Here is a 22755-nt window from a genome sequence, read left to right as displayed (position 1 = left end):
AAAGGGTGTTGGACGGGGTTAGATTGAATCTAGAAACTTAAATAAATGAAAGCATAAAATACATACTTACCGATTCCGATCGAATATGGCGATCTCCATGGGGCCACGTGTTTTGATTTGTTCGCGTCTACCAGATGTGGAGTGTGGTTCCTGATCAGAAAAGAAGAGCTTGTAAGCTAGTTGAGAGGTCCCCAATTAAGATTTTCGAATGCTTAATTCAGTAATTTTGGCTCAATCTTAATTTTCTATAAGTTTGATTTTTTTTATTAGATTAAAAGGAATTTTTTGATTGAATAATATTTATTATAATTACGGTAATTGATAGTTAATGTTGCTAATTTGTAACAAAATTATGCGCAATTATGTGAAAACTAGACCTAGTCTCTCTCCCGACGTACATGCGTATGCGCAATTATGTGAAAACTCACTTTATATGTTCCTCCATCCGGACCTAGGAGCAGATGACCATGCACGTGCGTACTTCCTTCTAACCTTCAACTTTTAGTTTTTTATAATGAGAGTATAACTCTACTAGATGTTGTCCTTGTTATTCTTTCAAATAGTTCCTTCTCACTCAAATTCTCTTCTATAGGTTCCCTTTGTAGTGTAATATCAATAGTTATTTATAATTTTAGACTTCATATAGTAGCTTTGCATTTGACCGAAAATCATATGTCTAGCTGTCTCGAGCTTACGCTTATCCAATATCTCGCGCCTAGAAAATGAATTGTTATGTTTTTACTTGAATTTTATACTTAAAAATAGCACTAACATAGATGAGACTCGTATTTACCACATTGGAGATTGCTATTGCAAGCACCCTGTGCTGCAAATTGTCTTAAGATGAACAACCCATTTATTTCACTACCACATGAGACATTTGCGTTCTTGCTTGCTCTCAAACTTATCTTTTATTTTTCTCTACGTGTTTCTCCTCCTTGAGGTAGTCCCTTTTATCACATAGTTAGTGATGTGATGCACAGTTAAAGATAGCGCGGTTAAATTACTTTCCTAGCCCATATTATTTGTTTCATAAAAAAGTTTTACCTATTGAAGTATTTGGATATCTGATGCAATTATTCGCTTAAAATTATAGAAAATATAAAACATGTACATTGTCTCTCCAAGAAAGCATAAATCATTTTGGAGTATAATATTATATTATCCAATGATGTTGTTGGATTTTTTGGCCCATGACCCACCCCCCCACTTGGATGGCAGCCCACTTGCTGCTCGGCCCATTACGTGGCCCAACCCTTCTTCTAGTTAACCCTAAATCACTACTTAACCCTATTCTTCCACTATTCAGCCGATGTCTCTTCCTCTCCCTTCTTTCTATCTCTGGTTTTGTTCCTCTCAAGTTTCCAATGCTCTCGAAAATCTCTCATCATCTCACCTCTTTCTATCTTTGTTCAGTGTGTTCTATCTGATACATATATTGGTCTTCTATGGTTTTAAACAGATTGAACAACAAAAAACTAAAACCCCTCTTTGTAAAATACTTTGTGAGAATATTTGCAGAGTGTGAAAGAAACTTCTAAGTGGAATTTTGAGTGATTCTAAATGAAGCCTAAGTGGTCTCTTTGTGGGTCTTTGTATCTTGGTGGCTTCTTAGTGGAATTTTGGGTGATTCTAAAGAAACTTCTTAGTGGAATTTTGCAACCATGTGGGTTGCCGACCAGTGGTGGCGCTTGGCCATTCGGCTGCTGGATCTGGCTCCTGAGCCGGTTACATTACTGGTTTCCGTATTGCTATTTTTCTGTTATTCTTTCTTTATTCATTGATTTGAAATTATTGTATAAGGGTTTTCAAATCCACCATTCTCTCTGTAGTTATTGTTTCATTTGGGTTCATAACTTTGTGAATAAATTCCCAACAGATCTCAAATTATTATCTTCCACGATTCTTTGAAATTCCTCGCTCTTTCTATTTCCCCCTCTCTTGCTCCTTGTTTCTCGTTATCTTAGTGTGATGGCTATGTTTGTTGCTTTATTGCTCTTCAACTTCTCTTTTGTTTTCTCTCTTTGCATTTCTCCTCCTTGAAATGGCCCCTTTTATCACATAGTCGATGTTGTGCCTCATATTGACTATTGTATACGTTATTTGCCTGAACAAATCATAATTAATTACTTTCCTAGCCCGTATTATTTGTTTGACTACAAAAGGTTTTACCTATTGAAAGATTTTGGTATTTTATGCTATTATTTGCTTAAAATTATACAAAATATAAAATTTGTACATTGTCACCTCCGAGAAACAATGAATCATATCAGAGTATAATATTATCGAGTGATCTCATCATATTATCTTCCACGATTCTTTAAAACTTTTGCTCTTTCTCTTGCACCTGTTCTTGATTCCTATTATCTAAGTGTGCATGTGCGTGTGCATACCTAGACACTATTAGTTACTCAATGTACCCCATTTATAACATCTATTTCCTTTCAGTGACCCCAAAATAATGGTTCTAAGTCTAAAAGTATTCTTTTTCCCCGTAACTACCTTCTTGTTAAAGCATTGAAGTGATGCTTCTAACTTTCATCGAATATATCCTGACTTTTTTGGTTTGGTATTCTGCAGGTTATCCACTTTCGCTCGTTGGAAAGGCCTGAAAAGGATGAATTTTGTTTACAACTGTGAGTCCAATAGAAGACAGACTTTTAATTCTAGAGTGTAGCTTCCTTTGTTATGGTTGGTAATATTGATCCACTTAACGCTGCTATTCAAATTTCATTAATTGTGAAGGTCAAAGCTTGATTCATATGATGAGGTTGTTAAGAGAGTAGCAAACCAACTCGGAGTCAATGATCCGTCCAAACTACGGCTTACATCACATAATATCTACTCTCAGCGACCAAAAGCTCATCCTATAAGATACCGAGGAGTAGAAAACTTGTTAGAGATGCTGCTGCATTGCGACCAAGTATGCATTCATACAACTATAAGTCGGGGTTCATTTGATGAGGGTGTGAAACTAACAAAGCATTACTTTCTTGTTCAGCTTTCTGGTATTCTGTACTTTGAAATAGTGGATATACCTCTACCAGAATTGCAAGAGTTGAGAATCCTCGAACTAGCTTTTAGCTATGCGGCAAACTCTGAAGTGAGTATTCATTCATAATCAGACATTATGCTCCTATAGAAGTGCATACATATGCAAGACTTTCAAATTTATTACATATTTAGCAAACATTAAATATCTTATTTGTTTTCCATATATAGCTGGAAACTCACAGTATTAGTCTGCCAAAAGAAAGCATTGTTGGTGATGTGCTTGAGCATCTCAAGGAGAAGGTAATAAAGCTGACAAGTTATTACTAGGAGTGTGCGTGTGTGTGTTCCTAGAATTATAAGATTTGTCGCATAACATAGCGTTAACTGTTGCAATGTTTCGTTAAACAGGTGAAACTTTCTCGTCTAAATGCAGAGCTCAGGTTGCTGGAAGTATTCTCACACAAGATCTACAAGATCCTAAATTATTGCATCTTCTTTTTGTTTCATTCATTAGTTTCATAGTATTAATATCAAAATAATATTCTTCTAAACTTTTACTTAATAATCCAACTTAAATAGTTAAATTCAATTTATTTTATGCTAAAAAATCTTGTATGGGTTGAGTACACACAAATTGCACGTGTCGGAGATATGTACACTGACTTGGAAGTTGAGTCTCAGTACTTGCTAGGTTTTTATATTTTGCCCATGTGGTCTTCACTTAGTAAATTGTATATTGTGTTCCCAAATGGATGTTAGAAATTCCTTATGTCTAGCCTTCTATTCTTATTTTTTTAAGTTGCTGAAACTCCAAGTTGCTACAGATATATGCTAATAGTGATAAGATTGCAGCAATAAATGACAATCGTTGGACTTTACGAGTAGAGGAGGTCTGTTTCTATCTCTATACATATGTGAGTCTATTATATAAATGCTTGTATTTCTCAGGTGATACACATAACAAAAAATATCTTGGTAATTGCTTTCCATGCTAGTACTGTGTCTTTGATAGGCTACGACACTTTTTCCTTTAAAATTGGCTTCCACATATGTTCATCTTTAATATCAACAATTTCTCCACTTTTATAATTTCTCATTGCAAATACCAGAGGAAGAGAAATTTCTTGGCCCAAGTAAATGTTTGATTCATGTGTGTCACTTCATGCATGAGGATACTCAAAACCAGATGGTAGTATTTTTAGTTCGTTACTTCATAGTTTTCCTCAAATATTTGTACTCGTTCTACCTCTCTAATTCAACTGTAAGTGCATCTCTTCTATTTTCTTACTTTTAATTCTTATATATTCATTTTGCTTTTGGCGGCGAATTAAAAATCTTGGCGAGCCATTTTTCTTGATGATCAATGATGGTGAAACTTTGTCTCGTATCAAGTTTCATGTGCAGAACAAGTTGCAAGTACGAGATGAGGAATTTTACAAGGTATTACAACCCGAGCCTAATTGTTACAATCACTTTAAATGAAAATGATGGTATGATGCTTATGTGGTTAGGCATGCTACAACGTCGACTTTCTGCATGAATCTTCTCGATTTTATGCAGTGGAGATTTGCTTTTGTGTCGCATAGTCAAGTAGAAAACTTGGAGGACTCAGATACTTTGTTCGACCATTTCCAGGTCTCACTCATTCTCTCTCACAGAGACACACTCTATGACAATATTTATATGCAGATGCGCTTAAATTTCATAATATGTTTTAACTCTACAGAGAAGCAGTTTGTGCTTCTTGGGAGCAATATCTTGGACTGGAACACGTTAACAATACCGCTAAAAGGCTCCTGCAGCAAATCAAGTAATCTATACCTTGTTTTATTTTCATTTTTTTTAATAAATTTGATTTTGTTGCTCGATGTTGATAATCTTGCCGAAAGTTTTGCAGAAAATCTAACACTATGTTTGGTTTCATTTTTAACTTGTTTTGATGTGTTTTGTGGAGATAGAGAGAGAAAAGCAAAGATAAATAAGTATGTGTTAGAGATAGTGTGTATGTTTGGATTTGCTTTTGGAGATAATATAAAATATGTATGGTATGTTTGGTGTTGTTTAGAAGAAAATAAAAACTATTATTCATTGTCAAATCATGTCTCTTTTATATATATTTATATATATGTATGAGTATGTATATAATTTTTTTAGTTGTAGGGCTATAATTAATGTAGACTTATTTTGACAAAAAATAAATGAGTCTCTATTTCAAAACATCTGAAAACAACACCAAAACTTTCAAAACAAATCAAGGCAAACATTGTCCATTTTTTAGCCCTCTCGGAGATCAAAATTTCATTTCATGCTATATGTCCTTTTAGTTATCTATTGAACAAATAGTTTGATTGCTATATTATGAGCCTTGACCCTTACGTGCAAAACAAAAACTTAATATGGCATGCTCTAGAACACAAGACGTACCTTAGTTGCTCTAAAAACAAAAATAAGGCATGTAACGTACTGAGTTTACGAATTCATAACATATATTTGTTTTATATCTGCAGTTGCGATGATATGTTTGTGTTTTCTATAAGAATAGTTCTAACTAAGATCTGCAATGACCTCTTCTTTTCAATATTGCACCTCACATAACAAGCCTTTGAGGATATACAATTAGGAGTGTGGCCGCCAGTGGGGTCCTTACATAGCCAGATCTTGAAAAATCATAAGTAAAACATATGGGAAAAGGCAAGCAACCCTTTGTGATCTCACAAATGAGCAAATTACCTCCTTATGAAAAAATAAATAGAGATTTGACTCGCCATAATTTTCTAGTACACCTATTTGTGTCTTTTATTGTAAAGGAGTAGTACTCCTTGTTAATGCTGCTCTATTTGTAAGGGATAGTACTCCTTGTTTATGGCTTTGTTAGAAATTCTAGGGAGGTAGCTCTCCACACTGTAACTATTTTGTGCATTTTAATATAGAAGGACTGGGGACTTCGAAAAGCTCCCCCCACCTCTAGGTGGTTTTTGTTAAAAATAAAATAGCGATTTACCTCCCTGTAATTGTTAAAATACAACAATTCACCTCCATATATTTCCAAAATGAAGCAATTTACCTCCCTATATAAGGAGGTAAATTGCTTCATTTTTTAAAAAGTATAGGAGGGTAAATTGCTATATTTTTTTCATAGAGGATAATGTGCTCATTTTCAATATCACAAGGGATGAATTGCATTCACCCGTAAAACATTTGTCAAAATTGAGAGTGTAATATACATATTTGTACATATATTGGAGATCTTCTCTTGATGTAAGGTTTCACGTCGATTCACATGTAATCTAACAGCTTATTGTGGGTGTTCTAGATTTGTGCCATGGATGACCAGTCAACTATTTTTGAATGGATAGTGAGGATCGTATTCTAGATTCGTTGTATGAGTTGTACATAGTACTTGTAATTGTTAATTATACTTGGCTTCATGTACATTACTGTTGGGAGATTGTTTATTTTTTTAATTGTATATATAGATAGATAGATAGATAGATAGATAAAGAGATAGATTGCAGTGCTACTGAACTTGTTTCTGCTCTTCTGTAGTAATTTTTGTTTATTATATTGTTTTAGTCTTGGCCATTGTGCAGTTCTATCACTATGTTCTGAAGCTTTCAAGAAGGTTAAAAAATTTTGTTGGTTCAATCAATATAACATTACATGAGAATATTTTTATGCTAGGCTATTAGGACATTGTGATGTCATATTTAAAGGTTAGTAGGATTAAAGTTTTCTTATGTATAAGAACATGTGAAAGGACAAAGTAACAAATCAAAGTGGATAATTACCTTATCCCCTGAGATTTAATGTCAATATAAATGTTCATTTAGCTTTTGTGACATATGTGTGTTTTTATAAAATTTTAAGTCTGAGGAATTAGATTTATTGAAAGAGATATATAAAGTAGGGGGTTTTGTGTAAGTTGATTTATTTATTTATTTTTTGGGTGAATGTAAATTTCATTAATAAGGCATGTAAATCGAACATCCTGTCTCACAGCTATGAGGCATCATCTGGCATAAAAATATTGGAGAAATAAGTGTGTATGTGTTTCTATTGCGCTTTCATCACAAAGAACACAGATGCCAAGATAAGACAACCACGGTTTATTTGCCGTGGATAGTTTCCCTAATATAGCGAGCCACAGTATGAATGTATGTCTACCGATCTTCAAGGAGCCCGAGAGTAGTGAAGTCTAGCCTACCTTGGTCTCGGCGGGTGTAAGATACGATATAGCAATGCAACAGCGAGACATCGATTCGTATCTCGCCAATGAACACGATGATCGTCTCCATGGATTATAGGCAAATTCTGTAGAATCTCCTAACATGTCCGTGATGAGGGCCAGTGCCAATGCCCATCCATAATGACCCTATTAAGTTTCTCCGAGAGTCTAAGACCAGTGAGTCGCGGCCACGTGGGAGCCTTTGAATAAGTGATCTGAAGGGGTGCCACGGGTCCTACCACAAATAAAAGGTAGCTCCATCACCCACTTGGTAATCCACCAACGGTTGAATAACGGTACGTAGGCGAATGAGTTTTCTCCAACCCCACGAACCTCCATGGTACAACCACTCCACCCATATGGATGTTCTATCACAATGAATCACATCGCATAATTTCTTACCCATTAAGGCACGGTTAAGAATAGCGTGTCTCTTAAGCCCTGTCCTCTCTCTGCAGCTGGCTTACACACAACTCTCCATGCTACCTTTGCATAGGCCCCACTAGTAGCACCTTTCGATAAGAAGGAGTGCAATCTCTTCTCGATCTCTCTTTTAACACCTTTAGGTAGAATGACCGCAGAAGCCCAATAGATACTCAAAGCCATGAGAACGGATCAAATAATCTGAATCCGTCCTTCAAATGATAATGTCGTACCCTCCCAACCCTGCATGCAACTATCAATTTTTGCCAATAGAGGTTGGCAATCCGCTATTGATATTTCTAGAAGAGATTAGAGGAAGCCCCAGGTATCGCATCAATAAATACCCCTCCTAGAACCCGAGCGCTGCTAATAACTGGTTTATCATCCCGTGTGTCGCTAGTGATAAAATGAGATGGCTCTTTTGCACATTAAGCCGTAGTCCAGATAACTCAGCAAATCGATCCAGACCCCGTTTGGACACTCCAATTGAGTCTATATCAGCTTTACAGAAAAGTAGTAAAGCATCGGCAAATCCAAGCTTAAATAATTTAGATGGTCCACATTTCCAATGAAAGGAGAATAGCATATCCTCATCAATCAATTGAAGTAAGAGTAAATGAAGTAGCTCCATCACTAAGACAAAATAGATACGGTGACAACGGATCTCCCTGTCATAACCCTAGTGACCCTGCAAAGAAACCGTGTGATTTCCCATTAAGACCAACCGAGAACGAGGGTGATGTGATACACTCCTCCACTCATCGAATGAACTGTGCAGAGAACACAAATAGGTGTAGAACTGTTAGGAGGAAATCCCATTCTACCATTTCATAGGCTTTCCGAATGTCCACTTTAAGCGCACATCGTGGGGGAAGCCGTGCTTGATTGTATCCTGTAAATAGTTCCTATCCTAACATAATATTATCGCCTATACTACGACCCGGAACAAAAGCCACCTAATAGGGGGCTTATCAATTTATCCAAAGTCAAACTCAATTCTGAACAAGAATTTTCGCAATGATCTTATAGAGGACATTAAAGCAAGAAATAGAGCGAAAATCTATGACCATCATAGGGGAGTGTACCTTAGGGATTAATGCTAGAAGCGTGGTGTTGATTTACTTCATCCTACCTGATGCAAAGAAGTCTAGAATAGCTGATGTGACTTCTGTTCCCACAATCAGCCAGGTTGCTTTGTAAAACCTAGAAGAATATCCATCAGGTCCCGGTGCCTTGTCGTCTGTGATGTTAAAAATGGCCTGCTTGACTTCATCCAGCGTAACTGGTTTGAGGAGAAGTTCGGTGTCCTCCTCAATCAGCACATGTCTCGTCCATGGTCTCACGTACCCAATATTGATTGCCGGTTGTCTTTGTACCCCTCCTAATAGAGCCTGGTAAAAGAAGATAAACTCTTGAATAACCGCTCCTGGCTCTGTATAGGTGTTCCCTTGCTCGTCATTGATCTGCAAGATCCTCCGAGCAGTTCTTCTTTGGGCTATTTTGCGAAAGAAGACTTTTGAGCATTGGTCCCCTCCCTTCATCCACTGCATCTTTGCCCGTTATTGTAGCATGATTTGCTCGAGCTTCACTACCTTGGCGTATACCATCCAACAACAGTGTTCCAGTAAGAGTAATAGTTCGTCTTATCGATCCATACTCAGTAATGCTTGGGCTATCTTAAGAAAACCTTTTGCTAGCTGAACATTGCGCGAAATGCCACCCTTATTTCTCCTTTGCTGCCTGAAGACTGGCTTTAAAGCCTTTAGCTTCCGTGCAACAGCATACATAGGCACGCCTACAATAGCATGTAGCCAGACATTCTGCACACTAGGGATAAAATTCGGTGAGAGAGTAAGGTAGTTATCAAATCTAAACATAACTCCAAGTTGCATCTGTCTATCCCCATTCAATACAAGCGATGAGTGGTCCAAAGTCCGGGACAAGAGACTAGTGTAGCACGATGTGGGGAATCATGTGACTAAAATAAGCATCCGGTCTAATTTGATAAGTCTTTTCTCTAGGCTTTTCTGCTCTACTTCCTTCGAAGTATTCATCTCCGATGACGTGTATTTTGATAAGTCTTCCTAGTCGGTTTGCAATCACACCTTTTGGATCTCTGGCAAGGATGCTGGCTTTGGTATCTTCTGGAGTATTATACCATCCGATCTTTACGGATCCCTCCAAGCTCAATTCTACAAGCTTTATGAAGTTTTCCTTATCAAGCTTTAGGGTCGTTGCTGCTATCTTGATGGTTGCAACCCATTCGTCTATTAATTTCTCAGTTTTTCGGAAATCGATAATATCCAAGTTCAGTATAGCCCCATATGGATGTAAGGGCTGGAGTATGGTTCTTGCCCAAGGTGTATTCTTCGGCACTCTCTTTGAATTTCTTCCTGAATTTTTCTTTAGCCTGGTTCCCACAAACATTGGAGTGGCACTAGTGTGGAAATCCGCACTCTCTCTCATCGTTTGATCCTGTGGAGGATCATTAGAATATATACTTCCCTCCGGTGGTGGTAACGCTGGAGTGATCTCATTTATTTGGATATTGACTAAATCTACAATCGCAAGTTGGAAAAAGGATTCCGTCAATTCAAGTAGATCCAATATATCTGCTCTCGTTACCTCCATTATTTTATAGTTCTGATTGATGCGATAATCAGATCTTTTTTGGACTTCGGCTTTGGAATCTCCGTGGCATTCCCCTTCTGATGTAGAAGAGGTATTGTTCCAAGGACATCCCTAATACGCTCTTGTTTGAATTTTAATGTCTCAGGGCTCTCCTTTTGGTTTCGTTTCATATCTGTAATTTCTGCCCTCAGATCTGTAAGGCCCTTGTGTAGATTGGGAAGGATCTTAAGGACCTCGTCCACCTTTAGGTTCAAAGATTCTATTTTTATAGGTATGTGTATTAGCCTATGTCCATAGTCTTGAACTATTTTTTATATCTCCCCCGTATCTTGAGATATCTTCGATGTATCCGGCTCGAGTTCTTCCAATCAGTCATAATTTTTAGAACTGAAATTATATAGGAATTTACCCGTTTCGTTTCTCCTGGTTGGGATTCTACCATGGACTTCAGTGGAGTGTAGACGCCTTACTGCATTTCCTGGTAGTACTTGTCGAACCTCAAAATTTCTCAGCCACTCCTGTTCTTCTTCTGATGTGAGAAGTTTTGGATCAATCCTTTTGGGACCGTTGTAACACTTGTTAAGAATTTCCATTCCAGAATTCAGAAATATTCCCTATTTTAAGAGTAAATCAAACTTTCATTCGGTTTCATTTTCTCTCGAAAAGTCTCCTCCATTATTAGATAAATCATATCAAATCTAATATACCATTCTAGGCGAGCATGGATGAAAATATGCAAAAAAAAATGCAAGAGTAGTGAAAATGGACTAAAATTCGCTCATGAAAGTATTAGAGGGGTAAAATAGTCCAAAATTTAGCCCAAATCCGTTCAGATTCTGTCAAAGGAGCAAAATTGAGTGGTTTAGAAAGTTATGGGACTAAAATAGGATGGCTTAAAATTGAGGGATTAAAACGAGAAATGGCCAAAGTTAGGGGACTAATACTGACTTTAATTTTTTTCTAAAATTTTCATTTAATGTTCAGTTTTCATGTTTGATTCTTCATTCCCTAATTTTTTAATATTGTTATATATATTGTGGCCGAATGACTTATTTAAATGTAGGCCCACTGAAAACTACCAAGGCCGACCTATCTAGAAGACCCATCTCCAAACCCGACCCACGAACCTATCTACTTATATACCTAACCCTAATCTTCTACCCTTATTTCTTCCCTCTCATTTTCTCCTTGCGTCGCCTGCTGCTCTTTCTTCCTCTACCTTACCTTATACCACCACCGTCCACAATGGTGGCTTCCAAAGCCAAACCCATGGCTTTTGGAAAGCCACCCTACTCTTATCATATTCAATCGATCACCCCAGCTTTAAAAGGGGGGGTCTGATCCGCGGCCATAATATAACGAGTTCTTCTCTCTTTGTGTATTATCCTCTTCTCTCATAAAGTTCTTAGTGAACCCATTTGGGTCTCAGTGGCTAAACCTGTGGATCTTTGTGATCTGAAATTAAGAGGTGCTTTTCGTTGAGGTTTGAGGTGGTGTAACCATGGATCGGTTGGCTTATGGGAACGGTGCCTTCTGACCGTGTTTTCATATACTGGTTTTGGATTTGGTTGTTCTAAGCCTGTTCATAACTATACTATTATTATGATTATTTCTTATTTTTTGTTCATATTTTTTATTATTCAAAGTCTGTAATATTGGCCTGTAATATCTTAAGGAGTTTCATACTCCATTCTCTATAATAGTTGATAGGTCATTTTTTAAAGGAAATACCACGAGAGGCTTTAACTCTCTAGAGTGGTGTGACGCCCCAAAAATTATAATACATAATTGGGGGATTAATTGGTAACTTTTTATAAAATTTAGTTGATTGGTAAATAAATTATGTTCCATAATTGGAATATAATAACACTTGAATGGGTTAAATTGAAGCTCGTTATAATATTTAAGAATAAATTAAATTAATTAAGAGATTTAGAAGGGATGTGATGGGTATTTTAAGAAAACTCTTATTAAATTAATAAAATAATAATATGATATATATATATGTAAATGATATGTATATATATATATTAGTAAATAATATATATATATATATATATAAAAGAAAGATAAAAGAAAAGAAAAAAAAAAAGGAGGAAGGAAAAGGTTTGGGGGTGGGCCCTCACCCACCGCCCCACCCCCTACATATATATATATATATATATATATATATATATATATTTTAGCTAATTATCATAATATCACATTTATAAATTCGCAATTTCCTTCTCTGTTCGGCAATTCGCAGCGAGAGGTAAGTTTTATTTTGATTTCTATTAATTTATATAAATATATTATTTATTTAGTTCATTTATTAAATGTTGTTTATATTGAGTGATGTACTATTTAATTGGAGTATTTTATAATTTTGGTTATTTAAATTAGTGTCGAGTTAAATATCACAATTGCTATAAAAATGATATAGTTGGGTAATTAAAATATTAGATTTGTTAGATTTAATTATCGTTATAGCTAATTTACACAATTCCATCGAAATGATTAACGAAATATGTAATTCTATGTAGTGTTGCTTAATTCAATTATATAACAAAGATAAATTGGTAGAAAATTCATAGAAATGATTTGAAAATTATATTTATGAAATATTATGTTATTAAAGAGGAAAAACGAAGATTTGTACTTCGATAGAAGTGGAATATTAAAGAATTATGGGAAATCGTACGAATAAGATTTAGTATTATATTTAAAAGAAATTACAATATTCTCGATATATTAATTGTGTGTGGTATAACTCATTATAGGATATGGGGGTAAAGTGAAAAGGCCGAACCACCACCTATTGAATAGATAAAGGAATTGTAAGGTCGACGTAAGTAAATAATTAGTATTATCTATATATATATCTTTATTTGTGATTTTATTATTATCTAAATTTGTGGTTCATGCTGACATGGATTTATCTGGAAGTATATAAGTGATGGATGATTTGATTTGACTGATGGTATTGTGTACGTGGAATGAGAAAATACGTTGAAATATCATGTTTGTTGTATGTTATGTTGTGGGTGTCTGAAAATGAGAATGTAATGATATATGGTTTTACGTTAGTTGCTTACAAGAATGGTGATATGTGAAAATGAGGGAGTGGTGGAAATTGAATATAATTGTGGTGTGAATACCCCTTGATGTGTTGAAAAGCCTATCAGGCGATATGAAAGTGCTATGTGCAAAAAGAAAGTGCTATGTGCGAAATGAAACAGCTATGTGTGAAATGAGATTGATGAGTCGGCTTTCAAGGGGTTCACTTGAATTTATGTAACGGTGAGATTGAGTTGGCGGGAAAAACACAATATCACCTTCTGGTAAGCAAACTAGGAAAAATGGATTTTGGTTGGTTGTCTTATTATGAGATAGTCATGTGGTGTAATAATGTTGATTATGTCGGAATTGAATTAATTGTATTCTATTCGTGTTGCTTGTTTATCTTGTTTAGGCTGTGTTTGACATGCATACATAGATAAGGCTGGTTATTTGCTTACTAAGTGGCAGGCTTATCCCTCTGCTGACATTTTCTTTCAGGAGTAGACTTTGCGGTGTTTGACTGCTGAATACTAGGTCTACGGGTTATACTTAGGCAGGTCGGTCCAGTATGCTATTTTCTCCTCGTTATCAGTTAGAGTACAAATCATATTTTGTTGTATACAGGGAACGTAAGCATGAAAATTACTTGTGGTGTTTGATATGTATATATATGATGTTGTGGGTTGATAATACCTATTATGACGTTGGGATTACATATGCAAATTAATTAGATGGTTAGGTGCAAACGTATATAGATGAACACAGGGATTACTATAACTATGGTGTTTAGCATAGATATAGCTCTTGTAGCAAAGGGGGTGCTACATTAGGTGGTATCAGAGCAGAGATTAGATTTCCTTGGGATAGTAGACGAAATGTAATATTATATGTAAGGTGTATATGTTAGGAATCTACTCACATGTGTGTATTTCATATAAGATGGAAGCGTCAAGAGAAAACGCTGCTGGCCCAACTGAGTCATTAGAGTCTGTGCAGGGTCATGATTCTGGATCAGAACATCAGAGGTTAGAATCCCAAAATAGAAATGCCCCACAACCAGAAATGAACCCCTTTATGCAACAATTTGTTGGAATGATGCAGAGGACATGAGAGAAAAATACCAATATTTATTTCATGAGCCGGTAAGTTAGTTAAATTTCGAGAACGAAATTTTTATTAGGAGGGGAGAATTGTGACACCCCAAAAATTATAATACATAATTGGGGGATTAATTGGTAAATCTTTATGAAATTTAGTTAATTGATAAATAAATTATGCTCCATAATTGGAATATAATAAAATTTGAACGGGTTAAATTGGAGCTCGTTATAATATTTGAGAACAAATTATATTAATTAAGAAATTTAGGAGGGACATGATGGGTATTTTAAGAAAACTCTTATTAAATTAATAAAATAATAATATGATATATATATATATGTAAATGATATGTATATATATATTAGTAAATAATATATATATATATAAAAGAAAGATCAAAGAAAAGAAAAAAAAAAAGAGGAAGGAAAAGGTTTGGGGGTGGGCTCTCACCCACCGCCCCACCCCCTACATATATATATATATATGTGAGCCAATTATCATAATATCACATTTATAAATTCGCAATTTCCTTCTCTGTTCGGCAATTCGCAGCGAGAGGTAAGTTTTATTTTAATTTCTATTAATTTATATAAATATATTATTTATTTAGTTTATTTATTAAATATTGATTATATTGAGCGATGTACTATTTAATTGGAGTATTTTATAATTTTGGCTATTTAAATTAGTGTCGAGTTAAATATCACAATCGCTATAAAAATGATATAGTTGGGTAATTAAAATATTAGATTTGTTAGATTTAATTATCGTTATAGCTAATTTACACAATTCCATCGGAATGGTTAACGAATTATGTAATTCTATATATTGTTGCTTAATTAAATTATATAGCAACGATAAATTGGTAGAAAATTCATAGAAATGATTTGAAAATTATATTTAAGAAATATTATGTTATTAAAGAGGAAAAACGAACATTTGTACTTCGATAGAAGGGGAATATTAAAGAATTATTGAAAATCGTACGAATAAGATTTAGTATTATATTTAAAAGAAATTACGATATTCTCGATATATTAATTGTGTGTGGTATAACTCATTATAGGATTTGGGGGTAAAGTGAAAAGGCCGAACCACCACCTATTGAATAGATAAAGGCGTTGTAAGGTCGAGGTAAGTAAATAATTAGTATTATTTATATATGTATCTTTATTTGTGATTTCACTATTATCTGAATTTGTGGTTCATGCTGACATGGATTTATCTGAAAGTATATAAGTGATAGATGATTTGATTTGACTGATGGTATTGTATACGTGGAATAAGAAAATATGTTGAAATATCATGTTTGTTGTATGTAATGTTGTGGGCGTCTGAAAATGAGAATGTATTGATACATGGTTTTATGTTACTAGTTGCATACAAGAATGGTGATATGTGAAAATGAGGGAGTCGTGGAAATTGAATATAATTGTGGTGTGAATACCCCTTGATGTGTTGAAAAGCCTATAAGGCGATATGAAAGTGCTATGTGCGAAAAGAAAGTGCTATGTGCGAAAACAAAATGCTATGTGCAGAATAAAACAGCTATGTGCGAAATGAGATTGATGAGCCGACTGTCAAGGGTGTTCACTTGAATTTATGTAACGGTGAGATTGAGTTGGCGGGAAAAACACAATATCACCTTCTGGTAAGCAAACTAGGAAAAATGGATTCTGGTTGGTTGTCTTATTATGAGATAGTCATGTGGTGTAATAAAGTTGATTATGTTGGAATTAAATTGATTGTATTATATTCGTGTTGTTTGTTTATTTTGTTTGGGCTGTGTTTGACATGCATATATAGATAAGGCTAATTATTTGCTTACTGAGTGGCAGGCTTATCCCTCTGCTGACATTTTCTTTCAGGAGTAGACTTTGAGCTGTTTGACTGTTGAAGACTAGGTCTACGCGTTTTAGTCAGGCAGGTCGGGGCAGTATGCTATTTTCTCTTTGTTGTCAGTTAGAGTACAAATCATATTTTGTTGTATAGAGGGAACGTAAGCATGAAAATTGCTTGTGGTGTTTGATATGTATATATATGATGTTGTGGGTTGATAATACCTATTATGACGTTGGGATTACGTATGCAAATTAATTAGATGGTTATGCGCAAATGTATATATATGAACACAGGGATTGCTATAAGTATGATGTTTAGCGTAGATATAGCTCTTGTAGCGAAGGAGTGCTACATTAGGTGGTATCAGAGCAGGGATGAGATTTTCTTGGGATAGTAAACGAAATGTAATATTATATGTAAGGTGTATATGTTAGGAATCTACTCACATGTGTGTATTTCATATAGGATAGAAGCGTCAAGAGAAAACGCTGCTGGCCCAACTGAGTCATTGGAGTCTGTGCAACGTCATGATTCTGGATCAGAACATCAGGGGTTAGAATCCAAAAATAGAAATGCCCCACAACCAGAAATGAATCCCTTTATGCAACAGTTTGTTGGAATGATGCAGAGGACATGAGAGAAAAATACCTATATTTATTTCATGAGCCGGTAAGTTAGTTAAATTTCGAGGACGAAATTTTTATTAAGAGGGGAGAATTGTGACGCCCCAAAAATTGTAATACATAATTGGGGTATTAATTGGTAAATCTTTATGAAATTTAGTTAATTGGTAAATAAATTATGTTCCATAATTGGAATATAATAAAACTTGAACGGGTTAAATTGGAGCTCGTTATAATATTTGAGAACAAATTAAATTAATTAAGAAATTTAGGGGGGACGTGATGGGTATTTTAACAAAACTCTTATTAAATTAATAAAATAATAATATGATATATATGTAAATGATATGTATATATATATATATTAGTAAATAATATATATATATATATATATATAAAAGAAAGATAAAAGAAAAGAAAAAAAAACAGGAAGGAAAAGGTTTCGGGGTGGGCCCTCACCCACCGGCCCACCCCCGACATATATATATATGTGAGCCAATTATCATAATATCACATTTATAAATTCGCAATTTCCTTCTCTGTTCGGCAATTCGCAGCGTGAGGTAAGTTTTATTTTAATTTATATTAATTGATATAAATATATTATTTATTTAGTTCATTTATTAAATGTTGATTATATTGAGAGATGTACTATTTAATCGAAGTATTTTATAATTTGGGCTATTTAAATTAGTGTCGAGTTAAATATCACAATTGCTATAAAAATGATATTGTTGGGTAATTAAACTATTAGATTTGTAGTATTTAATTATCGTTATAGCTAATTTACACAATTGCATCGGAATGATTAACGAAATATGTAATTCTATGTATTGTTGCTTAATTAAATTATATAGCAACGATAAATTGGTAGAGAATTCATAGAAATGATTTGAAAATTACATTTAAGAAATATTATGTTATTAAAGAGGAAAAACGAAGATTTGTACTTCGATAGAAATGGAATATTAAAGAATTATTGAAAATCGTACGAATAAGATTTAGTATTATATAAAAAAGAAAATTACGATTTCTCGATATATTAATTGTGTGTGGTATAACTCATTATAGGATACGAGGGTAAAGTGAAAATGCCGAACCACCACCTATTGAATAGATAAAGGCGTTGTAAAGTCGAGGTAAGTAACTAATTAGTATTATCTATATATGTATCTTTATTTGTGATTTTATTGTTATCTGAATTTGTGGTTCATGCTGACATGCATTTATCTGAAAATATATAAGTGATGGATGATTTGATTTGACTGATAGTATTGTGTACGTGGAATGAGAAAATACGTTGAAATATCATATTTGTTGTATGTTATGTTGTGGGTGTCTGAAAATGAGAATGTATTGATATATGGTTTTACGTTACTAGTTGCTTACAAGAATGGTGATATGTGGAAATCAGGGAGTGGTGAAAATTGAATATAATTGTGGTGTGAATACCCCTTGATGTGTTGAAAAGCCTATAAGGCGATATGAAAGTGCTATGTGCGAAATGAAACAGCTACGTGTGAAAAAAAAATGCTATGTGCGAAATGAGATTGATAAGCCGGCTGTCAAGGGGGTTCACTTGAATTTATGTAACGGTGAGATTGAGTTGGCGGGAAAAACACAATATCACCTTCTGGTAAGCAAACTAGGAAAAATGGATTCTGGTTGGTTGTCTTATTATGAGATAGTCATGTGGTGTAATAAAGTTGATTATGTTGGAATTAAATTGATTGTATTATATTCGTGTTGTTTGTTTATTTTGTTTGGGCTGTGTTTGACATGCATATATAGATAAGGCTGATTATTTGCTTACTGAGTGGCAGGCTTATCCCTCTGCTGACATTTTCTTTCAGGAGTAGACTTTGAGCTGTTTGACTGTTGAAGACTAGGTCTACGCGTTTTAGTCAGGCAGGTCGGGGCAGTATGCTATTTTCTCCTTGTTGTCAGTTAGAGTACAAATCATATTTTGTTGTATCGAGGGAACGTAAGCATGAAAATTTCTTTTGGTGTTTGATATTTATATATATGATGTTGTGGGTTGATAATACTTATTTTGACGTTGGATTACGTATGCAAATTAATTACATAGTTATGTGCAAATGTATATATATGAATATAGGGATTACTATAAGTATGATGTTTAGCGTAGATATAGCTCTTGTAGCGAAGGGGGTGCTACAAGTGGTATCAGAGCCTCGTCGTTGATCGCCAATCTCGCCTTGGTGGTGGTAACCTCTGAAACCCCTCCTTTTATAATTTCTACATTTTTTTTATTATTTATTTGTTTTGTCAATTGATTTGTTGATTATTACTGTTATTGTTATACTGCGGTTAAATCCCCCTAATATCCCACCTGGCCGGACCCTTGAGGTAGTCGGGTATCTAGCCAGGACATAGGTTGGAAAACCCCAGTTTATTATCTGTTGTGATTATTAATTACCTGTTGTGATTATTTACTATCCGTTGTGATTGTCTGTTGTGATTATCTTTTTTTTCGGAATTATTTTCTTGTGATCTGTGTGATTAATCCTGAAACTATTGTGGATATTTTCTAGAAAATTCTTCTGTAACATTTCCTGAATAGTAACTGTTGAGATCTGTGTGATTTGTTTCTGAAATACTGCTATTTCTCTTAAATTACTGGAGTAATCCTTCTAAAATCTTACCACTATATTTTTCTGAAATTTAAGCTATAATTTCGAAAAATCTTCCTTCTGAAAATACGTGAAACATTTTTTGAAAAATAATTTAATGGCCAGATATAATTTACAACCCTTTGATGGCAAAAATGATTTTTCTATTCTATTTCAATAAAAGGTTTTTAAAGCAATGGACGGTAAGTATACTGAAAATGTTTCAGGAGAAAAGAAGTTGAAAAATGATGAATATGCGTACTCTTTAATTATTTTGAACTTATCTGATGTTGTCCTTAGAAAAGTAGGGAAACAAAACTCTTCTAAACAACTTTATTAGAAAACTTATACACTGAAATATCATACCAAGTAAGCTCTTTTTGTCAGAAAAAATTTTCAAATATAAACTTGGTCGTTGACCCCAGTACGATACTACGAGCCTGACGGTTGTCCTCATGCCACTACTCGAACGTCAAACGTTCTTCGCATGTGTACACTTCCGAAAAATTTCGAGGAAGAGACCTATCCAGAACATAGGTCTGGTTCACAACCAATTATTTGTAGTTTGTTCCGTTAAATTTATTAGTCTCAAGAATTACAGTAAGTGGATTCTTAGACATTAACACCAAACGTAAACAGAAATTTAGTAGATTGTTGTAATATTATATATCAAGTTTAAGACTTGATCTTCAGTCATTAACCCATCCCTTTCTTCAAAAAGCCCACCATTCTCCAGTGAGATTTTCAGGAAAGCATTTTCTAGTGGGCTTGGATTCCATAAACACAATTCTCCATGCCCTGCTTTTACGACTCACACAAGAAAAGGTTTTGTGGGAGGTAACCTATACCATTCTCATCTAATGAGATCCCCAAGTTATTTTGCCTCGCCTCTTTACGTGATCTCGAGGACTCCAAGTGAATCACGCTACTTAGCGTTAGGCCCGACCCATCAACCAAACAAATATCTCAACTGCCGCCCCCCACGACTCGTGAGACAGGAAAACAGGAGTATGTTCTATTCGTTCACAACAATAGTGTAACTTTCTTTCATTCCAAAAGTGCCACGACTCGTGAGACAACAAATGGGTGAAAGTAGCATCCACACCACATTGTTGTGGATGGAAGGCTTAGATTTAATCAAACCATTTGAATATTAATCCATTATGGGCCTAATATTTCACTTGGACCATCCAAGTAAGAATTAAGTTTGTTGTAACCGAGACCTCATCCTTATAAAATTTTGCATGAATCTGTTTTAATCATTGAGTATAAACAGATGCATTCTAAATACATCATACTCCAAATATTAAAACATACACTATATGCAAAACAAACCTAGCACGCCCCTATTAGATGATCACAAGCCCAATTCTTAGTGGCTCACTGAGCCCGCAGTGAGTCTATGGCCAATCTAGGGTGTGGCCCTAACTATTACAAAATAGTAACCCGTTATCATTCTAATGGGCCTTCCTCTTTGTTCTTCTTCCGTCGTGAGTTCCGCCGAGCACCGTCTAACGGGCCTATGCCTTCCTATCCTTGGAAGCTTATATTTATTCAAAGTAAATGAACCTCACAATGCTAACTACTCTCATTACAACTGAAATTGGAAACCCCAATCAAAAGTTGGAGGGAGTACAAAAGGAGGGAGAAAGCAAGCCTTATTATTTCAAGGCTAAACACGAAAGAAGGAATCAAAACAAAGAGGCACATAGGCCTCACCCAACATAAAATAACCCATACATTTGGACAATGGGCTTTGTGATCATCCCCATTGTTTATCCAATAAACAATAATTAACACATTTATATTAAATATAAATATGTTATCCAAATAAATACAATTCACGTATTTACAATAGATATCCAATATATAATACCAAAAAACATAATTAAATGCAGAAATAACATACTAATAATGCAATTAAAAACTGGATATGAACCATACATCCAATCTATAATTTATTTTGTTTGTTTGGAAATCATTTTAAAATTAATTTAAGGCATAATCTAAATTTAGAAAAATTCAATTTAACTAAAATTAAAATATTTCAAAATTAATAATTTCGGACAAAATTGCAGAAAATAGGAAAATACAATTTTTCAAAAAAAACGACACGAAACGGCCCAGCCGTTCGGACAGCAAACGACCGTTTGCTGTTGACCGCACGCACAGTTGCCCCTACTTGCGCGCAACGCGCGCAAGCGCCCCTGCCTGCCGCGCGTGCTCTGCCGTGCCGGCAAGTCACCGGCTGGCAGTGCAGCAATGGCCTTACTACTCCATTTTTATTTTTTTTTTAATTTTTGTAATTAATAAACTGAAATAAAACCATGCATTTAGAGAAAATTCAATTTTAAAAAATGTATAGATATCCATAATTTAAAAGCAAAATTAATACACATTTTCAAAACATACAATCATGCCACCAAGCTATAAAACATGCTTTTCAAAAGCATATTAAACACGTTGTTCATGCTCAACACATAATAACATGTTAATCCTAAAGTCACAACACCAAACAGGGCTTGATACCACTGTAAGAATCGGTATGGCCCGGGAACGCGGCAGAAGCGTTAAATAAAAAAATTATTTAAAATAGTTCAAATGGGTGTTCCATTTGAAATTTTCAGGTGTTCGGTGTTTGTCAAAAGCATAATAATAAACAAATAACAATGCTAGATAAGTGGCTACAGGATAAAACTAAAAACATAGAAACAAATTGAAATCTTACCTTTTGTTTCTATAGTTGAGCAGCAACATGCATTGTTCTCTTTACGTTCTCCCGTTCACTTTAGGATCCAAATTAGAACCCCTCTAATTTGTCCACACCACACTAAGGAAGAGATATAGCTTTTGTTTTATTGCTAGATAGAACAAAAAATTAGAAGAAAAACAACTCCAAACAAACACTATTGATTAGTGCTTTTGAAATGTTTTATGTTCTAAATTGAATCCAATTCAATATAGAACAAAAAGGAGAATATTTTTGGAGAGAAAAAGGGAGTTAAATTTCGTGGCTTTTGTTGTTGGTTATGCATGATATGTGTGTAGTTTATGTATATTATATACAATTGAATTCAAAATTCAATAACCAGCAAGTTTGCCTCCAAGACAACCTATATACACACATGCACATAACCTTCAACCATGATGAAAATAACCACTCTATTATCTTAATAATGGTAAGGAGTTTCAACTCCTCCTTAACTTGCTCCAACCACCCTCAAATGGGCTTGGATTTCAA

The 22755-nt window shown here is 34.7% G+C and overlaps 1 protein-coding gene across 4 annotated transcripts; it reads left to right on the top strand.

Annotated features, from left to right (window-relative positions):
- Positions 1-1321: 1321 nt before the first annotated feature.
- Positions 1322-18945, top strand: LOC148784401 (ubiquitin C-terminal hydrolase 13-like). 4 transcript variants are annotated; one of them, XM_088877003.1, is made up of 14 exons: positions 1322-1739; positions 2581-2636; positions 2746-2923; positions 3002-3103; positions 3223-3294; positions 3403-4434; positions 4555-4629; positions 4721-4804; positions 13814-13872; positions 15483-15550; positions 16285-16343; positions 16724-16927; positions 17953-18020; positions 18735-18945. In XM_088877003.1, exons 1-6 carry the CDS (start codon positions 1665-1667, stop codon positions 3514-3516), a joined length of 597 nt encoding a protein of 198 aa, XP_088733129.1. In that variant the 5' UTR covers positions 1322-1664; the 3' UTR covers positions 3517-4434; positions 4555-4629; positions 4721-4804; positions 13814-13872; positions 15483-15550; positions 16285-16343; positions 16724-16927; positions 17953-18020; positions 18735-18945. The 4 variants fall into 4 exon arrangements, with proteins under 4 accessions (XP_088733129.1, XP_088733128.1, XP_088733130.1 ...); XM_088877002.1 differs by having other exon boundaries at positions 4506-4629; XM_088877004.1 differs by lacking the exons at positions 13814-13872; positions 15483-15550 and having other exon boundaries at positions 4506-4629.
- The last annotated feature ends 3810 nt before the right edge of the window (positions 18946-22755 follow it).

The sequence above is a fragment of the Sesamum indicum genome, linkage group LG13, assembly GCF_026168435.1.
Source record: "Sesamum indicum cultivar Baizhima isolate 11 linkage group LG13, ASM2616843v1, whole genome shotgun sequence".
Classification (NCBI taxonomy): Eukaryota; Viridiplantae; Streptophyta; class Magnoliopsida; order Lamiales; family Pedaliaceae; genus Sesamum; species Sesamum indicum.
This window is presented reverse-complemented; position numbering and strand designations above follow the sequence as displayed.

Coding starts and splice junctions, on each gene's coding strand:
- LOC148784401 (XM_088877003.1), top strand. CDS start 1,665: ATGTGGGTTGCCGACCAGTGGTGGCGCTTGGCCATTCGGCTGCTGGAT. Junction 2,637..2,745: donor GATGAATTTTGTTTACAACT/GTGAGTCCAATA, acceptor TTAATTGTGAAG/GTCAAAGCTTGATTCATATG. Junction 3,104..3,222: donor GCTATGCGGCAAACTCTGAA/GTGAGTATTCAT, acceptor TTCCATATATAG/CTGGAAACTCACAGTATTAG.